Source organism: Amphiprion ocellaris, chromosome 17 (assembly GCF_022539595.1).
Source record: "Amphiprion ocellaris isolate individual 3 ecotype Okinawa chromosome 17, ASM2253959v1, whole genome shotgun sequence".
Lineage (NCBI taxonomy): Eukaryota > Metazoa > Chordata > Actinopteri > Pomacentridae > Amphiprion > Amphiprion ocellaris.
This window is the reverse complement of record NC_072782.1, coordinates 23174791-23200752: the sequence shown is the minus strand read 5'-3', so window position 1 is coordinate 23200752 and position 25962 is coordinate 23174791. Positions and strand designations below refer to the sequence as shown.

General features: G+C 38.0%; 1 protein-coding gene across 2 annotated transcripts in view; it reads left to right on the top strand.

Moving 5' to 3' along the window:
- Positions 1-25962, top strand: part of clip1b (CAP-GLY domain containing linker protein 1b) — a 57473-nt gene that overhangs the window by 4052 nt on the left and 27459 nt on the right. The window contains exons 2-15 of one of the 2 annotated variants that reach the window (XM_023276788.3): positions 1336-1538; positions 3834-4214; positions 4922-5055; positions 5226-5350; positions 5614-5815; positions 5934-6131; positions 7607-7710; positions 8364-8424; positions 9231-9335; positions 10613-10774; positions 11103-11198; positions 13848-13905; positions 13997-14094; positions 21749-21823. In XM_023276788.3, the coding sequence (XP_023132556.2) occupies positions 1430-1538; positions 3834-4214; positions 4922-5055; positions 5226-5350; positions 5614-5815; positions 5934-6131; positions 7607-7710; positions 8364-8424; positions 9231-9335; positions 10613-10774; positions 11103-11198; positions 13848-13905; positions 13997-14094; positions 21749-21823 (1908 nt within the window). In that variant the 5' untranslated portion in view covers positions 1336-1429. The remainder of the gene's footprint in view (positions 1-1335; positions 1539-3833; positions 4215-4921; positions 5056-5225; positions 5351-5613; positions 5816-5933; positions 6132-7606; positions 7711-8363; positions 8425-9230; positions 9336-10612; positions 10775-11102; positions 11199-13847; positions 13906-13996; positions 14095-21748; positions 21824-25962) is intronic. The other variant, XM_023276789.3, reaches the window with a different exon arrangement.

Genomic DNA, 25962 nt, shown 5'->3' with positions numbered 1-25962 from the left:
GTGGTGACCACACAGGTCATGGTAAAATGCCAATTTGTCACATTGACAAATTCTATAATAATTTTTTAAAAAATTTATAGTTTGTTCATCAACCATCATCTATGCACCGCTTAATCCTCATTAGGGTCGTAGGGGGCTGGAGTCTATCCCAGCTGATTTAAGGTGAAGACAGGGGACGCACTGGTCAGGTCACCAGTTTATCAGAGGGCTACACATAGAGACAAACAATCACACTCACATTCACACCTACGGACAATTTAGAGTTACCAATTGACGTCAGCATGTTTTTGGACTGTAGGAGGAAGCTGGAGTACCTGGAGAAAACCCACACATATAAAGAGAGAACATGCAAACTTCATGCAGAAAGATCCCATCTTTGGATTATATTTTCAACCAAACAACAAATCCAAAGATGTCGCTTCTGGATTTTTCACAACTTTTGTACCTTTTATAGTCGAGCTGATTAGTTAACTTGTCATGAAGATAAATCCACAGGTTAATGCGAGTCCAATGATGCCAACATCCAAAAAAAATAAAAAATCTGTAAGACATAATGGTGAAAATCTGGCAGCAAAGTTGCCAAAAAGCTAGTTTAAAATGGTGGAATACTGTAACATTCAAAAACTGTTTGAAAAAAAGGATATCATGAAAGAATTACTATTTTTAAAAATACAGGTTTCTGTGTTATTTACAGTTTTGACCTGTTTTTTTTTTTTTTACAGTCAGCATTTAAATTAATATATTTTCTACGATTTTGCTTGGTATTAGCTGTAATTTAATGGAAAAAAAAGGATCTGTAAAATGACAGCTAAATAAATATTTAGCATTTTCCAGACACAATACACCAACTTTTTTCTTTTAAATAACTGCAAATGCAATCACCATATTTTTTGGGGAGGTACATGTAATAAAAAGTAGTTTAATTTAACAGTCAGGAGTGAATTATAGTTTGCAACAATGCTGATATACTAAAGTTATATTAAAGTAAAGATAAATAGAATAATGATGACTGTCCCATTTGTTATTATTGGAACCTGTTGGTATTGTCAGCAGTCCAAAGTGTATTGTCCCTACTTCATATTACTCTTTTTCACAACGTCTGTGTTTGCTTTTAGAAGCTCTGTGTATGTCTTAACCAGCATGAATTAAGCATATGTGACAAAAACATCTGAGCAAACTTTGACTGTGATGAGTTTAATATCTAAAGCAGAAAAACATAACTTAAAGATCAAAGGTTAGAATAGGAAACAGCCCTGATATTGCTTCAGTGTCTGTCTTTAATGAGTGTGGTGTTTTTGTACAACTCTAATGAAATGTTTGTTTTTGGTTTCCCAGCTCCCTTCTGTCACATTGGGACTGTATTGGGTGGTGGGGAAGGCCTAGTCCCCCACCTTGATCAGGCCAGACACCCCACACATCCCCCCCAACCATGGACAAACACGGAGCCACAAGTGCACCGGCCAAGACCAGCGGGCTGAAGCCGCCCAGCAAAATAGTCCGTCCATCAGGGGCGCCCACAAGGACGTCCCCGTCGTCTGGTAAGATGCAGTGGAATAAAGTTAAAGATGTGATTAGGTTTCATGAAAACAAAGCCCAAGAGAGCATCTTTGTGTCAAATAAATAAATAAATTTGACCTTGTAAGTAACAGGGAAGGCCGTGCACCCTTGTTAAAAACAGGATGTGCTTTTTTGCGCCGATTAACCATTTAGACCCCAGCAGGGAGTCAATCTGATTACACAGTCCATCCTTTAAGCAGTGAGCTGCTGCCCTGTTGAACTGTGCTTCAGCAAAGTTGTTGAGTAAGAGCATCAAATGCTTCATTTTCTGCTTTCTTGTGAATTTGTATACACCAGTTTGTTTATTTTCTGCATCATTTTATAGTGGAAATGTTTATTTATGTAAAGGGAAAAACATTCAGACAGAAGTGTTATAGCAGTCTTTTACTCCTTTCATCGTCACCGTGGACGCTGGAAGCTTGTGATGGGCATCCTCTGCTTCACTGAAAATGAATATAATCATTAGTTAAACTCAAACCTACAGTATTTGCCTAGCATTCCATCAAAATATACATAGATACTGTTGTTGTTATCTTATGTTTAAATAAGAACCAAGAGAAAGGATTGTTTCGCTCTAATATCTAAACATCCCCGATGATATCAAGCTCCAGCGCTCGGTCTGGATAATGTTATTATAATAACTTATATAGTGCTTTTTCTTGACATATTTACCTTGATCATTAGATATAATAATACTTTCATATCGTCTGTGAGAAGTAAAAAACAATATATTAGATAAAATATTACATATAATAGTTTAATATTCAACAGGAGGTGTTTGAATATTCATGTCAGTCAAAAGCCAAAGTGGTGTTTTTAGCAACTGTTCAAAGTAAAATACTTGTGATTTTTCTCCACTGAAAGTTCCAGGAACTTCAATTTTCCAAGGAACTAGTATCCAAAAACTTTCCCAGGGCTCCACCAACACAGTGTTATTTGTGTTTCCACAGTAGGGTCAAAACCCTGGAAGATTAAGCAGCTTAGTCCACTGATGTATCAAAAGTACGGACAACAAAGCCTGGACTTTGTTTCAGTCCATCTGTTGTAAAATCTCTTGAGCTGCTCCACCCTGATTGCTGTTGGTCACAAACTACAAACTAACAACAAGTGTGTGGTTGCGGGTCTTTGAACACACTGGCCGTGCATCTAAGTTGTGTATTAAGAAATTAGACCGAGATGGTCAGTTTGGTCGATAGGATCTTTTGAACGACCCTGCTGGTACTCTTGGCCCTTTGGCTTCATATAGCCAATCTTTTGTGTACAACTTTGGAGTGACTTTCAGCAGCTCCCTCGGACAATTTAGAGTTACCAATTAACCTCAGCATGTTTTTGAACTGTGGGAGGAAGCCGGAGTACCCAGAGAAAACCCACACATGTACAGGGAGAACATGGAAACTCCATGCAGGAAGATCCCAGGAGTGCCGTGACACGAGCCGGGAATCTTCTAGCTGCAAGGTGAAAGTGCTAACCACCACTGTGCAGCTCTGATCAAAACCAGCTTTAATCAATTTAGACTTTAACTGTTTTAAAGATCTCACTATCTCCCTAAGAGTTTAAAAAAATAATTCGTCTGTATCACTACTCCTTTAGACTGTTTCTCTTTCTGCTACATAATATGCTAGTATATTTACCTAATCAGCACTAAATTCATCACTTCAGAGACCCACCTACTCTGACCCACAGCAGAGATCATGCCACTGGAACTTAATTATTTATACACCAGTTCCTCCAGTGGAAACACAATGCAGTGGGAATGCATATTTCAAAAGTAGCAGTAAAGACTGTCAACAGTTTTTCGTTCCACACTTTAGGTGACTGCAAACCAACAGTGTCCAACTGCAAACCGAAATTCACAGATTTTTTTATTGTGTTTTGCATTGAACCCTGTAAGAGTGAAGTGCAAAATGAGTGAAAGTAATTTACTGAAATCATTGACGCAGCAGTTTAAACCTTTGGACACACTATGTAATCGCATCCTTTGCAATTTGTTAATTGTATTGTTTAAAATCAGGATTTTATTTTGACTATTTAATAAAATGTTATTTCTCATGTGAAGATTTGCTGCTCGTATTTGTTTTACGATATAAATTTGATACCTTTTTACTATTTTTATACCAAACAACACTTCTAATGACATCACATTAGGATTTTAATGACTTTCTGACGTTTTATAGACTGAACCGTTAATTAATTCATTGTGAAATTACATCAGACGTTTAATTAGCAGTGGTAATTCTTTGTAGCATAAATTCAGGAAAACATGATTCTGATTGCAGGAACTCCAAAGCCAGTTCCTCCTGAGAAGTCTCCCGGGGGTGTGACCTCCCCCACCCAGGATGGAAACACAGACTTCCAGATTGGTGAGAAGGTCTGGGTCAATGGCAACAAGCCCGGCTACGTGCAGTTTGTTGGAGGCACACAGTTTGCTCCCGGGCAGTGGGCCGGCATCGTGCTGGACGAGCCCATCGGGAAGAACGATGGGTCAGTAGCGGGAGTTCGCTACTTCCAGTGTGAGGACGGCCGGGGGATATTCACACGGCCTTCAAAGTTATCAAGGACTGCACTGCCAGAGAAGGAGGCGAATGGTGGTCAGGCCAGCCCAGCACCAGGAGCCCCTGCTACCAGCGAGTCTGCACCTGCTGGCACTACCTCCACTGGTAACTTCTGGAAAGCTTTACAGCAAAAATTGTGTTTGGAAGATGTGGAGCTGTATTTCTCAAGCATCTCAGAGAAGAAAATCTGTCCCTTTTTGTATAAATGAAGATTTGAAAGGCATGTTATTTTTTTATAAAGCCCAAATTACACTACTTACCAGAGAGAAGAACTGTAAAGAAAGAGAACACATTTTTGGATTTTCAACTTTCCGAGGGTCTTGGAACTACTCACTAAAAATGAACCAGCTCTAAGGTTAAAATCATCATGTTTCATTTAAATCACTTTACATGTTTTGTTAAAAAAAAAAAGACCAAATAAACAGAATTTAAATTCTGCTGTCTGATGCACTGGAAACCATCAGTGTCTCAAATGCAACCAACAGTCACATGACAAAAATTATTTTCTGTTTAAGCTATACAGCTTTCTTTCCAGGCTTTATTTCCAGATTATTGTGAAAAGTTTATTGCTACATTACATATTGAGTATTAAGATTTATGTATTTTGGTTTCCTATATCAGCAGAAGAAACTTGAATATCTTGTTTAGCATTGTGGGATGCTTCATTGTTAGATCTCAGATTTTTCTGATACAGCAGAGTTCAGGTTCATTTTGAGCAGGATCCTTTGTAGCAATTTTGCAGCAGCTGATAAATACAGACCCTGCGAATTTTTTTCTCATGTCACCAAACTAAAGCTTTTTCCTTTGTTCAGCTCATGGCACCGGCATAAAGATGAGCAGTGCTCTGAACCGACTGGCAGCATCCAGTGAGTCGGTGTCGAACCTCTCAGACCCAGATTCCATGAAGAAGATCAGAAGGGAGCTGAGGCTGGGAGACCGAGTGTTGGTAAGAAGCTGAACCAACTCAGACTGCTGGATCACTAATATAAAAGCTGTGCTCTATGCTAAATTTCACTTTTTTTTTTTTTTTTGCAAAGTGTAAACGTTCCATGTTGGATAAACTGCTGGCTTCATCCTTCTGAATGCTGAATTTTAATTAATTTGTTTGGTGTGCAGGTTGGTGGTACCAAGGCCGGAGTGGTGCGGTTTCTCGGAGAGACAGACTTTGCCAAAGGAGAGTGGTGTGGAGTGGAACTAGATGAACCTCTTGGGAAGAATGATGGAGCTGTAGCTGGGACCAGGTAATGTCTGTTAATGTCTACTAATGCTTGCTGGATGCAAGTTCTGGGTTGGTGCTGGTTTTTCAATGTTTCAACTTGCAAACCTTCTAAGAACCTCTTGAAGAGTCACTATAGAACCAAGACATCACCACTCTGTATACTTTAAAACAATTATTGTGTTACTGAAGCTCCATCTCCATCAATGAGATCATTGTTTGTCTCGTTTTCCCTGCCATTTAGTTTTATAATATTGCCTGCTGATGTTTGTGAATGCTCCTTCTCAGATACTTCCAGTGCATGCCTAGGTATGGTCTGTTTGCTCCAGTCCACAAAGTGACTCGGATCGGCTTCCCTTGCACCACCCCGACCAAGGCGAAGAGTTCACGGAGGAGGTCTACTCTCAAGAGGAGCCCCAGCGCCTCCTCCATCAGCTCCCTCAGCTCTGCCACCTCCTCCATCAGTGGCAAACCCAGCCGAGCAGGACTGGTAAGACTCTGTGCTATTATCTGCCCAAGTCCTGACAGTCTTCTGACACCGTTGTGGGTTTCTGTGGATCATCTGACACACTACAGACTGAAACATGAGTGCTTGTGTCATTTTCCAGCTGACAGAGACATCTGCTCGGTACGCCCGTAAGATATCGGGCACCACGGCGCTGCAGGAGGCTCTGAAGGAGAAGCAGCAACACATTGAGCAGCTGCTGGCAGAGAGAGACCTGGAGAGGTGTGAAGTCGCTAAAGCAACCAGCCATGCGGGAGAGGTGCAGCAGGAGCTGGTCCTGCTGAGAAAAGGCCGAGACCAGGTCAGAAACATACGGTGCCTAATAAAAGTATCCACCTCCCTTTCACGTTCTCTTCTTTTACTGCTTTTTCACACTAAATAATGGTTCATTTCATTTGGCGTTTTTGACAAAAAACTGCAGCAAAGTATGAGAGATTATGGAAGGCAGCCGGATTCAGTTTGCAAGAGAACTGCGATTTGGGAGAACATTTGTTTTCCAGCAAGACAGTGACCTGAAGCGTACAGTCAAAGCTGCTCAGAAGTGGTTTAAAGACAATATGGTGAATGTTTTGGAGTGGTCGAGACAGAGCCCAGATCTGAATCCAATTGAGAATTTGTGGCTGGACTTGAAAAGGACTGTTCATTCATAATCTCTGTGCAACCTGTGCAGGCCCAGTGCTGCAACTGGTGCATCCACTATATACTGACTTTACAGGAGAATACTTATGCAATTGCATATTTTACATTTTATATGTTTAATTGATATTACTTAGAAGTCTGTATTCAAATTGACATGAAAGAGTATTTTTTTGTTAATTGTTGTCAAAGCAGCTACATTAAATTGACAATGATTCCATGCAGAGAAGTAGCTAAAGTGGAACACTTCCAAGGAGGGTGAATACTTTATATCAGCATTGTACAGAGGTCGAAAAAATGTATAAACCATTAGATCACTTTAGCAAAAAACACCACTTACCTTTCCTTTTTTTGATAAAGTTTTGTTTTTGTTCTCCAAAAGATGTTAAGAAGTAGTTCTGAATTTCCATTTTTTCTAAAACTGCTTTAAGATTTGTGGTTTACTATCATGTGTGCCAAAGACGAGCTGCAAATACTGTGACATTTTGACTTACATTAATTACTAAAACAAATATTTGACAGGCACGGCAGTCTTAAGATGTGAAACAGTGAAACACAGATCATTTCATTTTTCATCGTTATTATAATGTTTTCAAATATGATAAAATGAAATGTGACACTGTATTCAGTATTGAAAAATAGATTATCTAACTTTAACATGCGTTTGTTCTGGAAAGGATATTGCATTTTCTGTGTTCATGTGTTAAAAAAACTTCTAAAAGCATTAACATTTATTTCCAAAACACGTACAGATGCTTTGAATTTAATGATCTGACATTTTCTTAAATACTGTATTGTATTAAATAATCATTTCTGCATAAGCCACAGTTTGCAGACTTGTCTCTTTGTATTTTTCAATCACGTAGCAAGGTATTCCATAAAAATAGAAGACAGTCTAGCATGTGTCCTTACATACATTTTCAAAAATTAATTTTGAAGCTGTTAGATATTTCTGACATTACAATTCATCTTCATTTTGATTGTTACTTCTATAATGTTATAAATCTGATTTAAGCTTTTGACTTCATCGCAGATAATTTTTCAGAAAAACATAGGAAAGTGCTGGTACAAAACCACACATGGTCAATGTACATACATGTACACTGACCAGGTCGGCTCTGATCTTTCTGTGTGTTACAGTATGCGCTGGAGATGGAGGCCAAGTTGGATCAGCTACGTTCGCTGGTGGAAGCAGCAGATCGAGACAAAGTGGAGCTGCTCAATCAGCTGGAGGAGGAGAAGAGGTGGGCGCTCTGACTTGACCTATAGCTTACACAGGATGCTGTTTATGGACACAGTATCAGCAGCTACAGCAGATAACAGGCCACACTGTCAGGCCAAGACTGGGCAGCACAAATTACAGGTCACAGACATGAAATCATTTTAATAAGGTCTACATAAAGATTGGAAAAGCATTAAAGTATCATAAAATCTGAAAGATATTTGTTACAACTCAGTGATGATAGTCAAGCAAGGCCACTGTAAGTCAGTCATAACATGTACTTCTGAAAGTTAAAAATCTGATGATTCTTTCCTTTTTTTTAACGCTTTGTGGCTCTTAGAAATGGTGTAATTATCTTTATTTTTTTTTTTTTTTTTAAATTGCCTTTAAAAACCTGCCAGCAGGTTATGGGGTTCTGAGTGTTAAGATTCTGCCAATTTGGCAGCTGATTCCAACCCGTTAACATACACTTTTCAGCTTTTTTTTTTTCTCATTATGTTGGTTCAAGGTTGTTAAAATCATCCAATTCTACATTTACTGACAATATCAGATCATTTCAGCCCTACACTGAATCTGTACAACTTTATTGCTCTGATGGATTTGAACAAGGTGTTAATCCACATAAGTTTTCTAGTTGTGAGGTGAAAGAGGTTCATTATTGTCCCTGTTTGACAGAAAAGTGGAGGATCTGCAGTTTCGTGTCGAGGAGGCATGCATCACCAAAGGAGACCTGGAGGTAACCTGTTGTTACATAATCTGACTGTCAATTAAACATCTGCTCTCTCTCCTATGAACCCAAGCTGTCTGTTTCTCACTTATCAAGCTTGTTTAATGAAAGTCTTGTCTGAATAATTGACAAACTAGATGAATAGTTAGACTGTATTAGCACGTCTACTATCAAACCAGTCCTATTTACAAGTTTCTGTTGGTCATTTTAGTTCAATCTTCTTCATCTCTGCATAGTTTCTGGCTATTTTTGCTTCTCTTTTATGAAGCACTGCTTTTTATTTTCCTCATAAAAGAAGAAGAGTTGATTAAATCAGTCATTCTGCCTGAGCTTTTTCCTTTTCCTGCACTCTTTAAATCATTCATTTACCTTCTTGTTCATGCTCATCTTCCTTCCTGCTTCTTTTATTTATTCATTCATGCTTAATTCACTTGCGCTTCTACTCAGATTTTTCTACTCATCTGCAGCACTTACTATCCTCTTGTCACCTTCTCATCCACATGCCTGTTTTTGAAAGCTTTCATCTTCCACTCCTCTGCATGTGCATCTTTCTCACTCTTGAAAGGAATTACTGGCTGAATCAGTCTCCTTCAAGTGCACAAACAAAAGGATCTGAGGAATCTGAGAGATGATCAGAACATTTCAAACAGCAGACTGAGCTGATGTAACTGAAATGCTGGGAACCATCAGTGCTTTCTTACTTACTGCTCTTCTCTTAAAAGTCCTGTCTTCTGTCTGTCTGTGGCACATGGCTGGCATGTCAGTGTTGCATTGGTGTTTGTTCTCCCTCTCTTCCTGCTCTCTCTTACTAACAGACGCAGACCAGGCTGGAGCATGCCCACATAAAGGAGCTTGAGCAGAGCCTGCTATTTGAAAAGACCAAAGCTGAAAAACTCCAGAGGGATTTAGAGGACACTAGGGTAATGCTGGCATTCGCAGTCCACTCTGCAGGACTGAGTGATGCGCTTTTCCCCACAAGGTTTAATATTGCTACACAGCTTATACTGAAGGAACTGCAGGGCAGGAACACTGCAGATTGTCTGTAGATCCTACATAGGGACATAAACATCTCATCTGCTTTGAACTTCCTTAATAATCCAGGTTTATCACACTGAACAACGTGCATGTGCACATGTCAGTTTATGGAAAGATATAGTTTGGAGATGCCTGTGCTTTTGGCATTAGTTGACATTTTCTCCCCTGTCAACTAGTCCCATAAAAAAATAAAAACAAAACCCACAATATGCCACTTTGAAAGAAAAGTAAACTCTCTGAATCCCAAAACGTCCCAGCAGGTTTGAAAGGCACGTTATCTTCAAAACAATCACCAAAATCAATCACCAAAATGACATCATTCATCAGAACCAGAAACTGTGAAAACTGAAAGAACTTTCCAGTTGTCCTTGAACAACTCATCTGTGACGTACTGTTCCACCGGGAAATTGAGCCAAATCTAAGCTTAAAATCATAATATTTCATCAAAAGGTCTTTATTCTATGTCTCATATAAATAGTCACTAATCAGTAATCACAAATCAACTACATTCTGACAAAAATTAACAATTCTGCTCTCCTTGGTGCAACCGTGAAGCTATTAATAGCTGGAACAACAGTCACCTAACAAAAATTCTGTCATTTTTCAGGTGAACTGTAGGCTGTGTTTACATGGAGCAGAGAGATTACAAGTATGGAAACAAATAAAAATGTAAGTAGGGTCCAATTTTCAAGTGTTAACCTGCCACCCTGTGGGCACTGGGACAAGTATCGCTTGTGTTGATTCAGTTGTTTTTTTTTAAATTTTATTTTCAATTTCTGTAAAACAAATTTTCTAAGAAAATCAACCTTGGTTGTTTTATTTTTGTAATGATTTATAGCATTATAGCTGTGTCAAGTAGCCAGTTAGCTTAGGTCAGCAGGAAAACAACTAGCCTTACAGCGCGTCACAGATGAGAAGTTCAGAAAGTTCTGGTTTTGATAAATGCTGTAAGCATGCGTTTTAAACCCACCGACAAGTTCTGGGGTTCAGGGTGTTCAGTTACGGATTCCAGCTTCTCCAAAACTGGTTTTCCCTTTGTTATATAACTGTAATGTATATATATTTGGGTTTCAGATTGTTGATCATTTAATAATAAACAACCACGGCTAATCTTTTGCCTCCTCTTTGCCCTCATCCTATCTCTTTCCATTTTGTGCTGCAGGTGGCTACAGTGTCGGAGCGTTCCAGGATCATGGAACTGGAGAGAGAGGTGGCAGATCTCCAGCTCAGGCTCCGGGCATCCCAGCAGAAAGAGGACGCTGCGTCTCTGTCGCAGCAGCAGATCAGCAGCCTCAAGGCTCAGGTTCAGTCTCAGGAGAAGAAGGTTTGTAGAAAGCACCAGAGGATTCCAAGCACTGATGTTCTGTTCAGCTGCACCAACTATATACACTACCATTCAACAGTTTGGGGTCACTTAGAAATGGCCTTATTTTTGATAGAAAAGCATTTTTTTTCAATGAACATAGCATTAAATGAATCAGAAATACAGTCTAGTCATTGTTAATGTGATAAATGACAATTCTAGCTGGGAACGGTCCTTCCTATGTGTGGTTTGTTGTTGCTCCTGTGACAGTGAATAATTTATGGCCTTACTCAGATGTACATGTGTATGCTATACATTCCATACATTCTATATTGTGTGTTCCCATCAGATCAGTGAGCTGAGTGTCGACCTGGAGAGTAAACAGAAAGAGCTTCAGTCTGTACAGCAAGATAAGACCTCTGTGGAACAGCAGCTGACCAGTCTGGTAAGAAGGGAAAAAAACTCATCATAAATCAGCACAGTAGGGAAAAATTGTTATATGACATTCTTAAAGAAGATAAGGATAATAATAATACTGTTTTTTGGGTTTTACTGTCATGCAAAGCCTCTTTCAGACAGGGATCTTGGACAAGTTTACACATTGGCTGCAATCAGCCTTTATTATTATTTAATTTAGATCCTTTGAGACACAAAAGTACAAATGATACACAAAAAATAAGGAAAGCCAACCACATAAAATTCTAGCGTAGCAAATAATTATCCTCAGCCTTAATGGAAAAATCAGCCATGGATATATAGTGAGTTAGATTCAAACTGTAATTCCAGTAAACTGCGTATTAAGAAGGTTATTCATAAACCTTTTTGTCAGACATCCCTTTAGAGGCCTCTCAGATACAGGCCTTCATCAGCACCACCTGTCATGTTCCATAAACGTTCACCTGATTTGTCTTTAAACTGACTGCCCTAACTGGTAATTAATAGTCATTGTTTAAGTCAGTTTTGTAAAGTTTACATTCATGTTACTATTGCTACTTAATCTATCTAACTATTTTAAACATTTCTCTGTTAAATATATGCATATTTCCTTAAGTTGCAAATCATTCCAGCTCACTATTAAACTTTTTGATTCATTGCTTTGGTTGATTGTAAGCTCATCTTACTTTACACCAGTACTTTTTACATGAAAATTATTGCAGCTCTCTATATTGATTGTTTCTATAATATTTACGTAAGTATTTCAACCATTTATCTGTTACTTTTAGCTTTATCATTTCAACTGTTTTTCCATCGCTTTTAGTTCTCTTTTGATCACAGTTACACTAATCAGTCAAAATGTTTTAAAATTTTATTGTAATGTCAGATTTTAAAAGTAGATGAACTAATCTTTCCACTTATTCATATTCATATTCAGGCTACTTATGCATATTCATGCATAAGTAGCCTGTGTCAGGAATTATTGTACTTAGTAACACTTGAGAGAGGCACATAAATCAACAAACACAAATTACAGAAGTTTTGTTTCTTGATATAATCAATACATGGAATACAAATCTGCACATAAAACTGATATTTTTAGAAGTTAAAACAGCAATCATATTTAGTCTGACATAAAATAGAGTGAGACTTTGTGAAAAAAGTCGGAGGTGTCCTGCAAGAAACGCTCCACTTTTGCTGCAATGCAACCAGTTATGGTGCTGCAAGCCCAAGACATGCAAGCACATAGTCTTTATTTTGTAACATGAACGGAGTATTTCTACGGTTAAACTCACAGTTGTTGCATCAAAAGATAAAATGATCATGCGAGGGTTTGAAAAGAAGCCGTAGTACAAAGAGCTTTGAAAGAAGGCCACAGCTAACATTTCCACACAAAGCCTGCCTTCATGAGAACAAGAGGAGGGAGTGGTGGTGGAGACCTTTAAAATGCTTGCACTCAGCTGTTTCTCCCAGGATGGACAGATGCTGGATGCCACTTTCATGTAACGCATGACATTTTGTCATAGCAAGTATAAATATATATGGGTCATTCCAGAATTGGAGGACATTTTACGTCCCACCCATCAAATTTCAAATAATCCATGTACAAAATACTAAAACATGCAGTTGTTCTGCAAATGTACTTGTCCTGAGGCCAATCTAAGAAATCTAGGGAAAAAAATGTTGGAAAATATTTTTAAAAATGCCAAATAAGTCTGGAGTTCCCCCTAAAATGCCATTTTTTTCTTGTCCCACCCCGACGAGGACCAAATGGATTCTTAAATAAAACAGTTTATATGAAGTTTAAATCTCCATTTTTGGTATTATTTTTTCATTGATGTCTCTTGGAATTCTGGGAAATTCTTTTTTAATCAGCATATTTTAAATAATAATTATTATGCATGGAACATGTGTCCCACAACATGTTAGCATAACCTTTTTAGCTGGTGGAAGAAGAAGAAAACAGTGAATAACAATCAATGGAATTAACGTCGTCAAACGATTTTCTTGAAGAGTGGGTAGAGCAAAGCTATTTCTTCTCTTCTATTTTTCATATTTTCATTCCACTGTCAGCCTTGATTGAATGTCTCACTCTACCTCAGGATAAGACAAATTCTTATGTAGTAAATAACTGGTCTGGTATTGAAGCATTAAGCTAATTAGTTCCAGTGTTTGTATTAAAAAAAGACTGCATTCTGGGTATTTTTGCCTTAAAATGACTTTAACGTTCATCCATCATAGAAAGAGTTGCAGATAAACATGCTGTTAATCAACAAATTTAATAGCACATAACTGTGTCATCTCTACAAATGCCATAGAACCATTAGAAAACCAAGACGTGGTCATATTGCCCTCAGAGTCAAAAGTGACTGAAACGTGAAGCCTGCTGAAAATTGCATACAGCATATTTTTCCAGTGAAGTGCGTTTGTCAGGGTTTTATCTGTAACTGTAGATTTGTCCAATCTTACTCTTTCACTGTGAGGTATTTTGCTCGTGGGCATTGTAAAAGTGGCCTCATTAAGAGAAGCATTTCATCCACAAACCTCGCATGTTTTCTGGACACCGTCATTATTCCCCAGTTAGCTCAAGGTACAGGAATGTGTGCTATGAAAGTGATTAACTGGCAGTCACGCTGATTCTGATGTTTCTTCACGGCAGAGACAACAGCTCGAGACAGCTGAAGAGCACAACAGAAGGACGGCAAAAACCATGCAAGGTAGACGCATCTGATGTCTTTCTACTGGCTTTATGTTTGCTTCTTTCTTTGTTATGGTTGCAGCTGATGTTGTCCTTGTGTTTTCTCTCAGAGCTGGAGCAAAGCATGGAGCGTTCAAAGAAAGATTACCAAACCCTGACAGAGGAGAGTCAGAGCAGAGAGAAAGATCTGAGAGCACAGCTGACACAGGTAGGTTTACCCATATAGTCAAAGGTAGAGAGCAGCTAAGTACATTTACTCAGCCTCTGCACTGTAAATGTAAGTTTCCGCTATTTTCATTTGATGCATCTTTATGGGTCATTCCAGAATAGGAGGACATTTTACGCCCCACCCATCAAATTTCAAATAATCGATGTACAAAATACTAAAGCATGCAGTTGTGTAAATGTACTTGTCCTGAGACCAAGTCGAAAAAAACTAGGAGAAAAGATGTTTGAGATTGTTTTTTTTAAGTACCAAATAAGTCTGGAGTTCCCCCTAAAATGCCATTTTTCTCTTGTCCCACCCCAAAGATGACCAAATGGAATCTCTAAATATCTACGGTAGCTTCCGCTCCTGAGAAAAAGCCAACACTAGCATGGATTTGCAACCCTGTTATTATGATTAGAGTAGGGTTAGCAAACAACAAATAAAACATGAAATAAAAATGTTGCCGTTGATGGAAAGCTGAGCCAATCCAGCCTCTGGTAGTTTATTCCCTATTATTGATGAATATGGAGCAGAAAACTGTAAAAAGGGAAGTTTATTTTTTTATTTTTTTAAGCCTAAATGTCCTCCAGTTCTGGAATGACCCCTATACTTTTTACTCCTCTACATTTTTAAGGTGAACTGTACATGAAAACATAATCTTTCTGGCTTACGATGGCTCCTAGAAAAGCAGAATTTTGTTGGGATGCTTGTTTTAAATGTGGATTTATTTATAGAACTATTTGAGGCACAGAGAAGGAAACTCTCCTGTTTTGCACACAAAAAATACTACAGACTACAGAAAGGACAAAGTTGAGCAAATCAGCTTCCCTGTGAGCAGTGTCTCCACCACACGAAGTAACATGGCTAATTTGTTTGACCAATTAAATCAGAACCACAAAGCTCTGTATGATGAGCACAAAAGTCAGATCTGAGTGACATTCAAAGCAGAAACTTATTTTGTTATGAGTAAGGTTCCCAACAGCTTTTTTTTCACCTTTTTCAAAATATTTCTTTTATTTTCACCGCAAAGGCACTCCTTGACAAAATCACAACAATCATTCTAAGACAGTCTTTTTTTTCCCAAATCGAGTTATTCAAGGTATCTGGTAAAAATTCCTGTATTTTTCATGTCACAATATGCATCGCATGCAAAATATCGCAATGTCAGTTTTCCAAACACTGTGCAGCAGAAGCAGCAAACCTTTCCCTCATTTTTCTTGCCGTTCTCAGACATATCATTACTTTTTCCTGAACACTCTGAAAGCCATCTGTCAGAACAAGGAGGTCCAGAATAATTCGTGTTGCCATGTCTCTGAGAAACACATAGCATTACACTCACAGTAGTCCCTTACTTGAGTTCTCACCAGGGCGTCTTATTATCCAGCCATTTCACATTGTCCATGATGATAGAAAGCAATTTAGTTTTTGGGGGGGTTTTTTTAGCTCAAAAATGACTTGGAACATTATTTGACTGTTAGTTTCTGACTGAAGCGTCAGAAAAGTTCTATATACAGACAATGAATCAAAGTGTTGGCATTTGCTGTTTTTGACTAAGATTGCTCAGTTTGCTTCTGAGTGATTTCTAGTGTACTTTCTTCTGGGTGGTTTTCTAGACAGAAAGTGGAAAAATGTCTGTACTTAATTTCACAACTAAATCAGTTTTAGTTTAGTTTTGGGAGCTTGCAGCAGCATGTCCTGATAGAATATGTCCTTAAGTAATCCTCCTTTCCAATGTGGCTGCATTCAGATTCACTGAAGCTCTCCTACTCTAAAGCTGACTGAAGCCTCAGGCTAACTCTGTGTTGTTAGAACATTACTAACACACACATACTCTCACCCCCATTTGGGTTTAATAAGTCTACAGAGGCAGCCAGTCTTTTTTTATTCAAGCTTTACAGTCTTGTGGAGTTTATCAGCTGTGGCTGCTTGTCAACACAATTTAAGTGTAATGAGCAATGTTGCCATAATCCAGCAGTGTGGCCTGTAAATATTATGTATATTATATTTTATAATAGTTGAGTTATGTAAAAAAATATGTAGCTGGATGTTTCAGGTCTCTGCGCTTGCTATAGTTGTGGATGGATGTATTATGCTTTGAGTTGTCCAGCACACTCTTTTGAGGACCCTTAGAGAATTTCATCAGATATTTTCATTTGGACTGAAGGATGAGCTGATTAGATTTGGGTTAAAGTTATGGTGCTAAGTACCAGCCAGCAAAGTGTTTTCTAGAAGATGACAGTGAAGTTGACCTGTTTGATCATCACTTCATCATTTTAATCAAAGAGACATTTTGTCCAAAGAGCTGTGCAAATAATTAAAGTCGTGTTTTGTCAAGTGCAACTTGACTGGTTGTATACTATTGCAAGGTGGTAACTCTAGTTAGTGTTGAATGAATATTAAATGAGTAGCATTTTATGGCTTGTATGCAGTAGAGAAACATTATTTAAAACATATTTTTTTCTGTTTGTTTTTCTGTTTGAATTCTGTAGTAATGTTCTGCATGACTTTTATAGAACAATCTGCTCTCTTGTAGAAGATTATGACATTAAATCAAACTAATTTTATTGTACATGTCATATTTCACAATTTTAATGAAAATATACACTACCAGTCAAAAGTTTATACACACCTTCTCATTCAATGCTTTTTATTTATTTGTATTATTTTCTACATTGTAGATTAATACTGAAGATAAACACTTTTTTGTTTACAACATAATTCCATATGTATTCTTTTATAGTTTCGATGTGTTCAGTATTAATCTACAATGTAAAAAATTATTAAATAAAAACTATTGAATGAGAAGGTGTGTCCAAACTTTTGACTGGTAGTGTACCTTTTGTACCAGACTCTGTAAAAGGCTTAAATTTTTGTGCATCTTGGCACAACTGAAAAATCATTAGTGACTAACAGCCACATGTTAAAAATTTAAATAGTATTCAGGGAGGAAAATAAAACATATTTGAGCAATAAAATAAATGGGGTGTGGATCAAAAACAGTATACTGCAGAGCAAGTTGTCTGCATGTTGCTGAAAGATACATTCAACATAGTGTGAAAAAATCTGAGATTGTAAAATGTTATGTAATAAAATATCTACAGTTTGTGGAGCCACCATTTTTTTCATCAGTAATGGTAGCACCTAAGGGCGCTTACACAATATATTGTACATGCTGATCCCAAATTTTTTCATTTTTTGTAAAATAAATAATCACTGGAATTTAATCGTTTTTTTCTTTTTAATGATTTATGGCAGTGTAACTGTGTCATACTTTACAAAACACTTCTAGCTGTCCTTATGCTGTTTCCATAGAGGTGCAGGACTTTATATTGCAGCAAAAAATCAATCCACAGTGAGAAAAAATGTGATAGGAACAAAAAATGTCCAGAAACTGCTTGCCGTTCAGACGGTTAAACATGCTGGTCTGCCAGTGTTCAAAAGCAGCCTGGGTGTCAAAATTAAAGTCAAGCTCAGCCCACAATCCCAGCACATCAGCTGATTCCCTTCTGGCCATCCTCTTGGTGAATCTCATACGTGACACCCGATTTAAGCTGCTCTTTGTCTGCTTCTTCTTCTCCAAGTCACCTTGTTGCCTGCCTCCTGCCATCATGCTGACTTAATCAATGCATATGTGCTGTCACTGATGCCTGCTCTGTTCTATACCCTGGGTGCTGCCATCCCTACCTCGGGACGCCCTGCATGCATGGGAAGGCCCAGAGCCATACCAGCTAACACACTGCTGCAGATGGAAATTTAAATTTTCTTCGACTAAGCTGGCATTACAGTGCTGAGTTATAAACTAAGTATTACTCAAGTGGACCTAATAATGACCAAAGGGCCTATAAAAGAACAAGATGACAGAAACTTGGCAGAAACGGTGCAGCTTTTAGATATTTAAAGAAAGAAAATCATTTTCAACATGTTTTATCAAGTAGAAAATGGTCTTTGGTCATATTTACTAAGAGCTTAACAATTAACTCTCTCAAGCAGGTTTGAAAAGCATGTTATCTTTAAAAATTGACAAAATTACACTATTTATCACAGCCTGAAATTGTGATATAGAGGACTTATCAGATTTTCAACTTTCCAACAGTCATTGAACTACATGTGTGTGCAGTTCCAGAAAATTTATCAAATCTAAGCTTAAAATTATGATATTTCATCCAAATGGTTTTACTCTACTTGTCTCATGTACAAAATTAGCCAAAAATAAACCGTTTGCACAAGATCCTGTAAAAGAAAATGCATTTTTGCTGGCTGTGTTTACACACAGCAGAGTGGAGACAAGTATGAAAACAAATTAAGTTCTAACTAGTAAAGTATCAGTAGTGTGTAGAGGCCCCAAAAGGTTAAAAATTCAGCTTCATCAGACGGTGTGGTTGTGGTTTGATAGGTGGTGTGATTTGCTAACCTGAGCAAACAACCTCACAGTTGCCGTGAGATTCTGATGCAAATGTTTTTGTTGTTCACCTCTGATTGGTACACAAAGGTTAGTGACATATTTCTGTCAGAGCACACTCATTTCAAACCAAGCTTTAGACCCTTTATATAAAGAAAACATATCAATTTGGTACAAGATTTAATATTCTTGTACCACCTCATGACTCATTAAGAAGGAGACTTAGGAATAAATTAGCTATAAACACTGTGTTCTCTCATGACCCTTCGTCACACATTGCACATGTGAAGGAGTTATGAGCAGATCAATGAAAGTTCAATTATTATAATTGTACAGATTTTAGATCTCTGATGAGGTAAAACTATTCAGTAGTTTACAGTAATGAAACAGCGAATAGAGAAGCCACAATGTTACTTCACAATGATTCAGACTGGCTGCCAGGTTGAGAACCTTTGCTCTGCAGGTTTTCTCTTTAACACTAGTTCCAGATATTTCCTTCTTAAATGTTGTTGAATTCCTTTTCACCTTTCATTCGTTCTGTACCTTTAAACAAATTCTAACCACAAGAACACTCTGAATCTTCTCATTTAGTATTTATGCTGTTTCATTTATTTCAGTAGTTTTTGCACACGTCAGACGCTGTATATGCAGGTGCATAAATGCAGTGGTAAACAACCGAAAGAGGGTATTCACAGGCTGAAAGCCCAGGTACTCAATTGCCATAACTGTGGATGCAGGGAGTCTCTTTCTGCTGCTTTCATGTTTCTAAAAAAGGCCCCAGTAGAAAGTGCAGTTTGCAGTTACAAAGTGTTTCATTCGTTCCCTAAAGCCAGAGCCTTCATACTTCTGCCTCATCAAACTCATTAGAGCTGAATGTAAAAGTGAATCAGCACCAGAATCTTGAGGCTGACACAGTTAAGAGCCAACTCTCCTTTTATAGCCACAGTTCTTAATCACCTCTGATCGCTACAGTGTATTAATAGAATATTATTTTTGACATCTTATGCGTGGAAGAATGCCCTTGTGTATACATACATTTGTTACAATAATTGTTGATATCCTTCCGTTAAAGAAAGAATAACCCACAATGGTCACTGATATGACTTGAAAATGATAAAAGTAAAAATTTACTGAAAAGTATTTAATGAAAATCAGACATTGCTTTTGAATTGTGATTCAACAGAAGCATTTTATGAAACAAATCAATGAAACTGGCCTGAACAAAAATTATGGTACCCCTAGAAAAGGTTGATAATAATTTGACCATAGGGACATGTAAAACTAAGGTGTGTCCAGTAATTACAATCATAGGTGTCTTCAAGCTTGTAATCAGTCAGTCTGCCTATTTAAAGGGTGAAAAGTAGTCACTGTGCTGTTTGGTATCATGGTGTGTACCACACTAAACATATACAACAGAAATCTAAAGAGAGAGTTGTCTCAGGAGATTAGACAGAAAATTATAGACAAGCATGTTAAAGGTAAAGGCTATAAGACCATCTCCAAGCAGCTTGATGTTCCTGTGACCACAATGCACATATTATCCAGAAGTTTAAGGTCCATAGGACTGTAGCCAACCTCCCTGGACACATTGAAGAGATGTATAATACGAACGGTAATCAGAGGGCCCAGAACAACTTCCAAAGAGATTAGAGATGAACTCCAAGGTCAAGGTACATCAGTGTCAGATGGCACCATCCGTTGCTGTTTGAGCCAAAGTGGACTTAATGGAAGACGACTGAGGAGGACACCACTGTTGAAAGCAAATCATTAAAAAGCCAGACTGGAATTTGCCAAACTGCATGTTGACAAGCCACAAAGCTTCTGGGAGAATGTCCTCTGGACAGACGAGACAAAACTGGAACTTTTTAACAAGGCACATCAGCTCTATGTTCACAGACGCAATAATGAAGCATATCAAGAAAAGAACACTGTCCCTACTGTGAAACATGAAGGAGGCTCTGTTATGTTCTGGGGCTGCTTTGCTGCATCTGGTACAGGGTGTCTTGAATCTGTGCAGGGTACAATGAAATCTCATGACTATCAAGGTATTCTAGAGAGAAATGTGCTGCCCAGTGTCAGAAAGCTTGGTCTCAGTCGCAGGTCATGGGTCTTGCAACAGGATAATGAGCCAAAACACACAGATAAAAACAGCCAAGAATGGCTAAGAGGAACATTGGACTATTCTGAAGTGGCCTTCTATGAACCCTGATCTAAATCCTATTGAACATCTGTGGAAGGAGCTGAAACATGCAGTCTGGAGAAGGTTCCTTTCAAGTCTGAGACTGCTGGAGGAGTTTGCTCGTTTGCTCACGGGAGTGGGTCAAGATACCTGTCAACAGGAGCAGAAGTCTCATCGAGGGTTTCAGAAATCGTTTGATTGCAGTGATTGCCTCAAAAGGTTGTGCAATAAAATATTAAGTTAAGGGTACCATCATTTTTGTCCAGGCCAGTTTTATTTGTTTGTTTTTTAAAAAACAAACTAATGATTCTGTTGAACCACAATTCAAAGTTTTCAGTACATTTTTTATCTATTATTACTTTTGTCAATTTCAAGTTATTTCATGACCATTGTTGTTTTTTCTTTCTTCAACAGAAGGATACCAACAATTTTGTCCATGTGTGTGTATATATGCATACGTACATACATATCTATATCTATATATCTATATCTATAAATCTATCTCTCTCTCTCTGTGTATATATATATATATACACACACACACACACACACACACACACACACACACACACACACACACACACACACACACACACACACAGACACACACACACCTTATCTTTTGAATGACAGACAATGAGAGTGTACTTGAAGGATTTGAAAACGGAGTGGTCCAAACCACTTTCTGTGGTTTTTGAGAAAAATGGTTCAAAGTTGTATGTTTTCAGGAATGGTCTACCATTCGAAGTGCCACTGTAACACTATATTTGATTTGTGAGTTAGACCACTTTTCCACTAAACTCTAGACCATAAAATATTACAGAAATTATATATACCTGTAACTCACTTCAGATTTTTTTGTGGGTTAGACCACTCTGCTTCTAACCCCCTCACTTTAAGTTAAAAGAAATATTGTTCTGACAGCGCACTAATGAAAATAGACAGTTTTTTAATGACCACAAAACAATTATTTAATGTTTTCCTAGAGAAACACATTGTATTTGTGCGTGTATTAGAATATACCGATTGTGTGGTGTGAAACATTATGTTTGATGTGTGCACATTCTATTTTCCAGTCTACTGAGAAGTCAGAGAGGACGGCGCTGTCGCTGGGCCAGCTCACCAATGAGAATAAGACACTGGAGATGCAGGTGAGCACAGGTCTTCAAAGGAAATATGTGGGGTCATATTTATCTACAGAATTTGGTGAATACCAAAAGTCACTGAAATCACCAGGATTCCTGTCGCCCTCACTTATTTCTATTACTATGCTGCTTTTAGTTTACATTGATATTGTTGGCAGAACTAGCATTGGAATCCTCAGCAGTTGAAGCAGTTCAGACCAAAGCGGCTTCTTATTTTAAACCATTGTTTTTCTGGCTGAAATGATAACTGTCACTGGCAGATTTTATTAGCTGTAGCTACTTTACAAGTTAGGTTAGGTGCATGAGCCAGTTGGGACAAACATTGTGTAAGGTTTACATTTATATTTCAAGCTCACTTTTGTAAAGTGTTATTAAAAAGGCACATGAAGGCTTCTGGACTGAGGCAAAGAGTGCATTTTCACACTTATATTACTTTACTATATAGTATGCCAGTATAATATTTATTACGCAAATGGCCGTTAACCTTTTAACCTTAGCTTGACACATTGTTTTATAAAATGTTTTAGTCACCCATATATGAGTTATGTTATCAATGCTATAAATACCAGGATGTCTTCGTACATCCGGTTGCACTGCAGCATTCAATCCAGCACACTTTTCTGACCATTCTGACCCAAAATCCATCACAAATGTCACAATTCCTCATGCTTGAGCTGCCAAGAGAGTAAATACAGAAGACAGCTCATTTGATTGATGACAGAAGCTGCAGTGGCAGCTCAAAGTGGACTTAAGGTAGCACCACTGTTGCCAGATGTACAAATCCAAAAACTGTAGAATTATGGCATTCCAAATGTCACTATTCCACTTGTAAAAACATTGAGTTTTTAACATATATGAGTCACAGCCAGTGCTGTGGTTTAGAGGACATCCACAGTTTATCGACTGAATGCAGTGGGCAATGTATACAAGCCTGCCAGACACAGTGTGTGTTCCAGTCACTGACTAATAACTCAAACTTACACATCCCACCAAACTCTACTGAGTTCTATGTATATTTTTTATATACATATACACATTTTATTCATATTTATTATTTTTATATTTTTTCTGTATTGTTAAAATATTCTTGTGTGGTTTTTCATTGTTTTTGTTATTGTTTATACATGTCTGTGTGTGTGTGTGTGTGTGTGTGTGTGTATATATGATACATGGCAATGTAAGTTGTTTGTTGACGTGGGCTAGAAAGAGATGTTCTTCTGACAAATATTACATTGTGCTCTACCTTGCGTGTTGTCACCAGAAAAATGCATCCAAATGCTGCTATGTTTCCTTTGACTATTTTGTTTTTGCTTTTTTCGCCGCCCTCCCTGATAAAGCGGTAAATGTAGCTCCACTCCAGTCTCCAGTCAGTCGAACTTGGACAGCTCTCACACTCCTCTTCCTCTAACTTAGCTGCATATACAGCTGCATTAATGTGAATGGAGCAACTGCAAACCGGTTCTCAATGTTCACTTAAAAGAGCCATTCGTTCGCTGACATCACATCTCTAATTGCCATTAACCCAAGCCTGATCCTTTGTTTGTGTTCGCAGTCACACCAGTGTGGCAATGGGAATCTGTGAATCAGTAACTGGTTGATTAATGACATGAATTAAGCACATACATCATTGATCCTGAGGTAGTATTGCTGTTTTAGTCAGAAGAGATATAATATGAGCATCAAAGTCAGATCTGGTGCATACACCACTGGGATATAGGAACACTGTCCTAGTCAATCTCAGCTTCGGTCAAACCAATGAGCTCTGGCCAATAGACATCTTAGTCATAGTGGTCCATTGCTAGCTAAACCCCCACAATGATCTCTGCTTACCAACACGGAACTGCCCTTGGGTTGAGTGTCCACCTCATCGGAGTTTCGCTATGTACAGTAAATCAAAATAAGCTTGGGATATCCACACCAAAACTTAGTGTGATGACAAATTTGTACAATACAAAATAACAAAGTTTTCTTAAGAGCAGCAACATCTGTGCTGACATCTTGGCTCATTAGTAGCAGATCCAGAGTCTGTTTTCTGTAATACATTACTGACATGGTTAATAGTCAGGCTAGTTCCACCTCAGCTCTATATGATGTCAATATTACAGAAAAAGATTATACTATCCATCATCTACATACCGCTTTATCCTCATTAGGGTCGCGGGGGGGCTGGAGTCTATCCCAGCTGGCTTGGGGCGAAGGCAGAGGACACCCTGGACAGGTCACCAGTCTATCACAGGGCTACATATACAGACAAACAGTCACACTCGTATTCACACCTACGGGCAATTTAGAATAATCAATTAACCTCAGCATATTTTTGGACTGTGAGAGGAAGCCAGAGTACCCGGAGAGATCCCATACATGCACAGGGAGAACATGCAGACTCCATGCAGAAAGATCCCGGGAAGGCTGGGACGCGAACTGGGGATCTTCTAGCTGCAAGGCGAAAGTGCTAACCACTACACCACTGTGCAGCCCCAGCTTATACTATGACATGTCAAAACTGTCATACATTTAGAGGTTGTTAAAATTCCTGAATAGATTAAGGGCTAAATTCTCCTACAAATATGGTAATTATCGAACATCTGGCAGCACTGGTTAGCACCCTCAGCTGTTGATCATCCAGGTAAAAAGACTTCTTTCTCCTTTTATTACAGAGCAATTTAGTGTGAAGTGCAATATGTTGAATGCAAATGTAAGCTATTTCTTTCAGTATATCCCTGTTTGGCTGCTTAGCACAGACACAGGGAAAAAAGGCAGAAGTTAAACTTTTGCTTTATGGTTTAAACAGCATGATTCATCTTTCATATCTTTGTTAATATTGAAATTTGTCATGTTAATTTGTATTATGTGTAATGTAGTTTCTTAACCTTAGCGTTAATATTAATCAGACAAAATTGTACAATATGTATTGTTGAAATATTTATACTTCTTTTAGCTCATGTTTTCTTCTAATGTTAGCTCACATGTAGCAGCATCCAGGACAGGGTACTCAGTGAATTACAAACATCATTTAATGTAATTTGCAGTCTTACGAACAGGTGAAATTTTCCCTGTGAGTTAGTCATGTTAACCATTGCAGCTCACATTAAAGCAGATGAACACACTGTTCAATCCTTCCACTTACGCTCTTTTCAATGCAAACATACAGATATTTCCAGCATGTGCAGTGAGCTTTATGTACACCTGATGTCAGGATTTGCACATGCACATACAGCAGCGCAGCATCTTTAGCCTGCAGGGTTTTTTGTTGCTCATCCACATCAGGATCAGCCGTGCATGAAATACCACGGCCCATCTCTGCATGTGTCTCATCTCCCTCAGCCTCTATGTCTTTCTGGCTCTCACTGCCATCTGTAGCTTGATATTTTTGTCATTCCATACTCTGTGTATGGTCCACCTGCTGTAGATGGCTCAGTCTTTGGTGCCCTCTTACTCACCTATTCTACATTCGTCTCTGCTCTGACTGCAGCTGCCAGTGAGCTCCAGATGGTCAGTCTCCTAATAGCGAGAGAAATGGATCAGAGATTAGAAATAAACATGCTTTCTGTTTGATAGTAATTATAAATGTCATTCCATGGCAGCAGTCTCTTTCATGCACATGTTTAAAACCCTGCTCTCCTGCTGTTTTTGGTCATGATTCAATGAGAAATATTTCTCTTACTTTTAGAAACTTTGAGAGATTGAAAGAATTTTTATTTTTAAAATTAAATTTTAATTATTTTGTAGCTAAAATAAGCAGTAGTTTCAGAACCACTCTTGACTGCAGATGAAAAAGTATGCAGATTTTTTTTTGCTTTTTACAGAATTTTGTGCAAACTGTTTAATTTTTGGTAATTTTATTAAATAGACAACTAGAAAATGAGTAATTTTGATAAAATATCACACTAAAATTTTTAGACAACTTTGCGTCATACGTAGTTCAAAAACTGTTGGAAAGTTAAAAATGTGACAATGATTTTTTTGGTTTTATGGTGGCTATATTGATGCAATGGAGTAAATTTTAATATTTTAAATTAGGTGTGTTTCATGCCTTATTAATTATTCATATATTTTACATGACTCATTTTGGAGTTACATAGTTTTGAACCACTATTACTGTGCAAATATGCACCCAAGCTGAATATCTCCTGCACAACCACAAA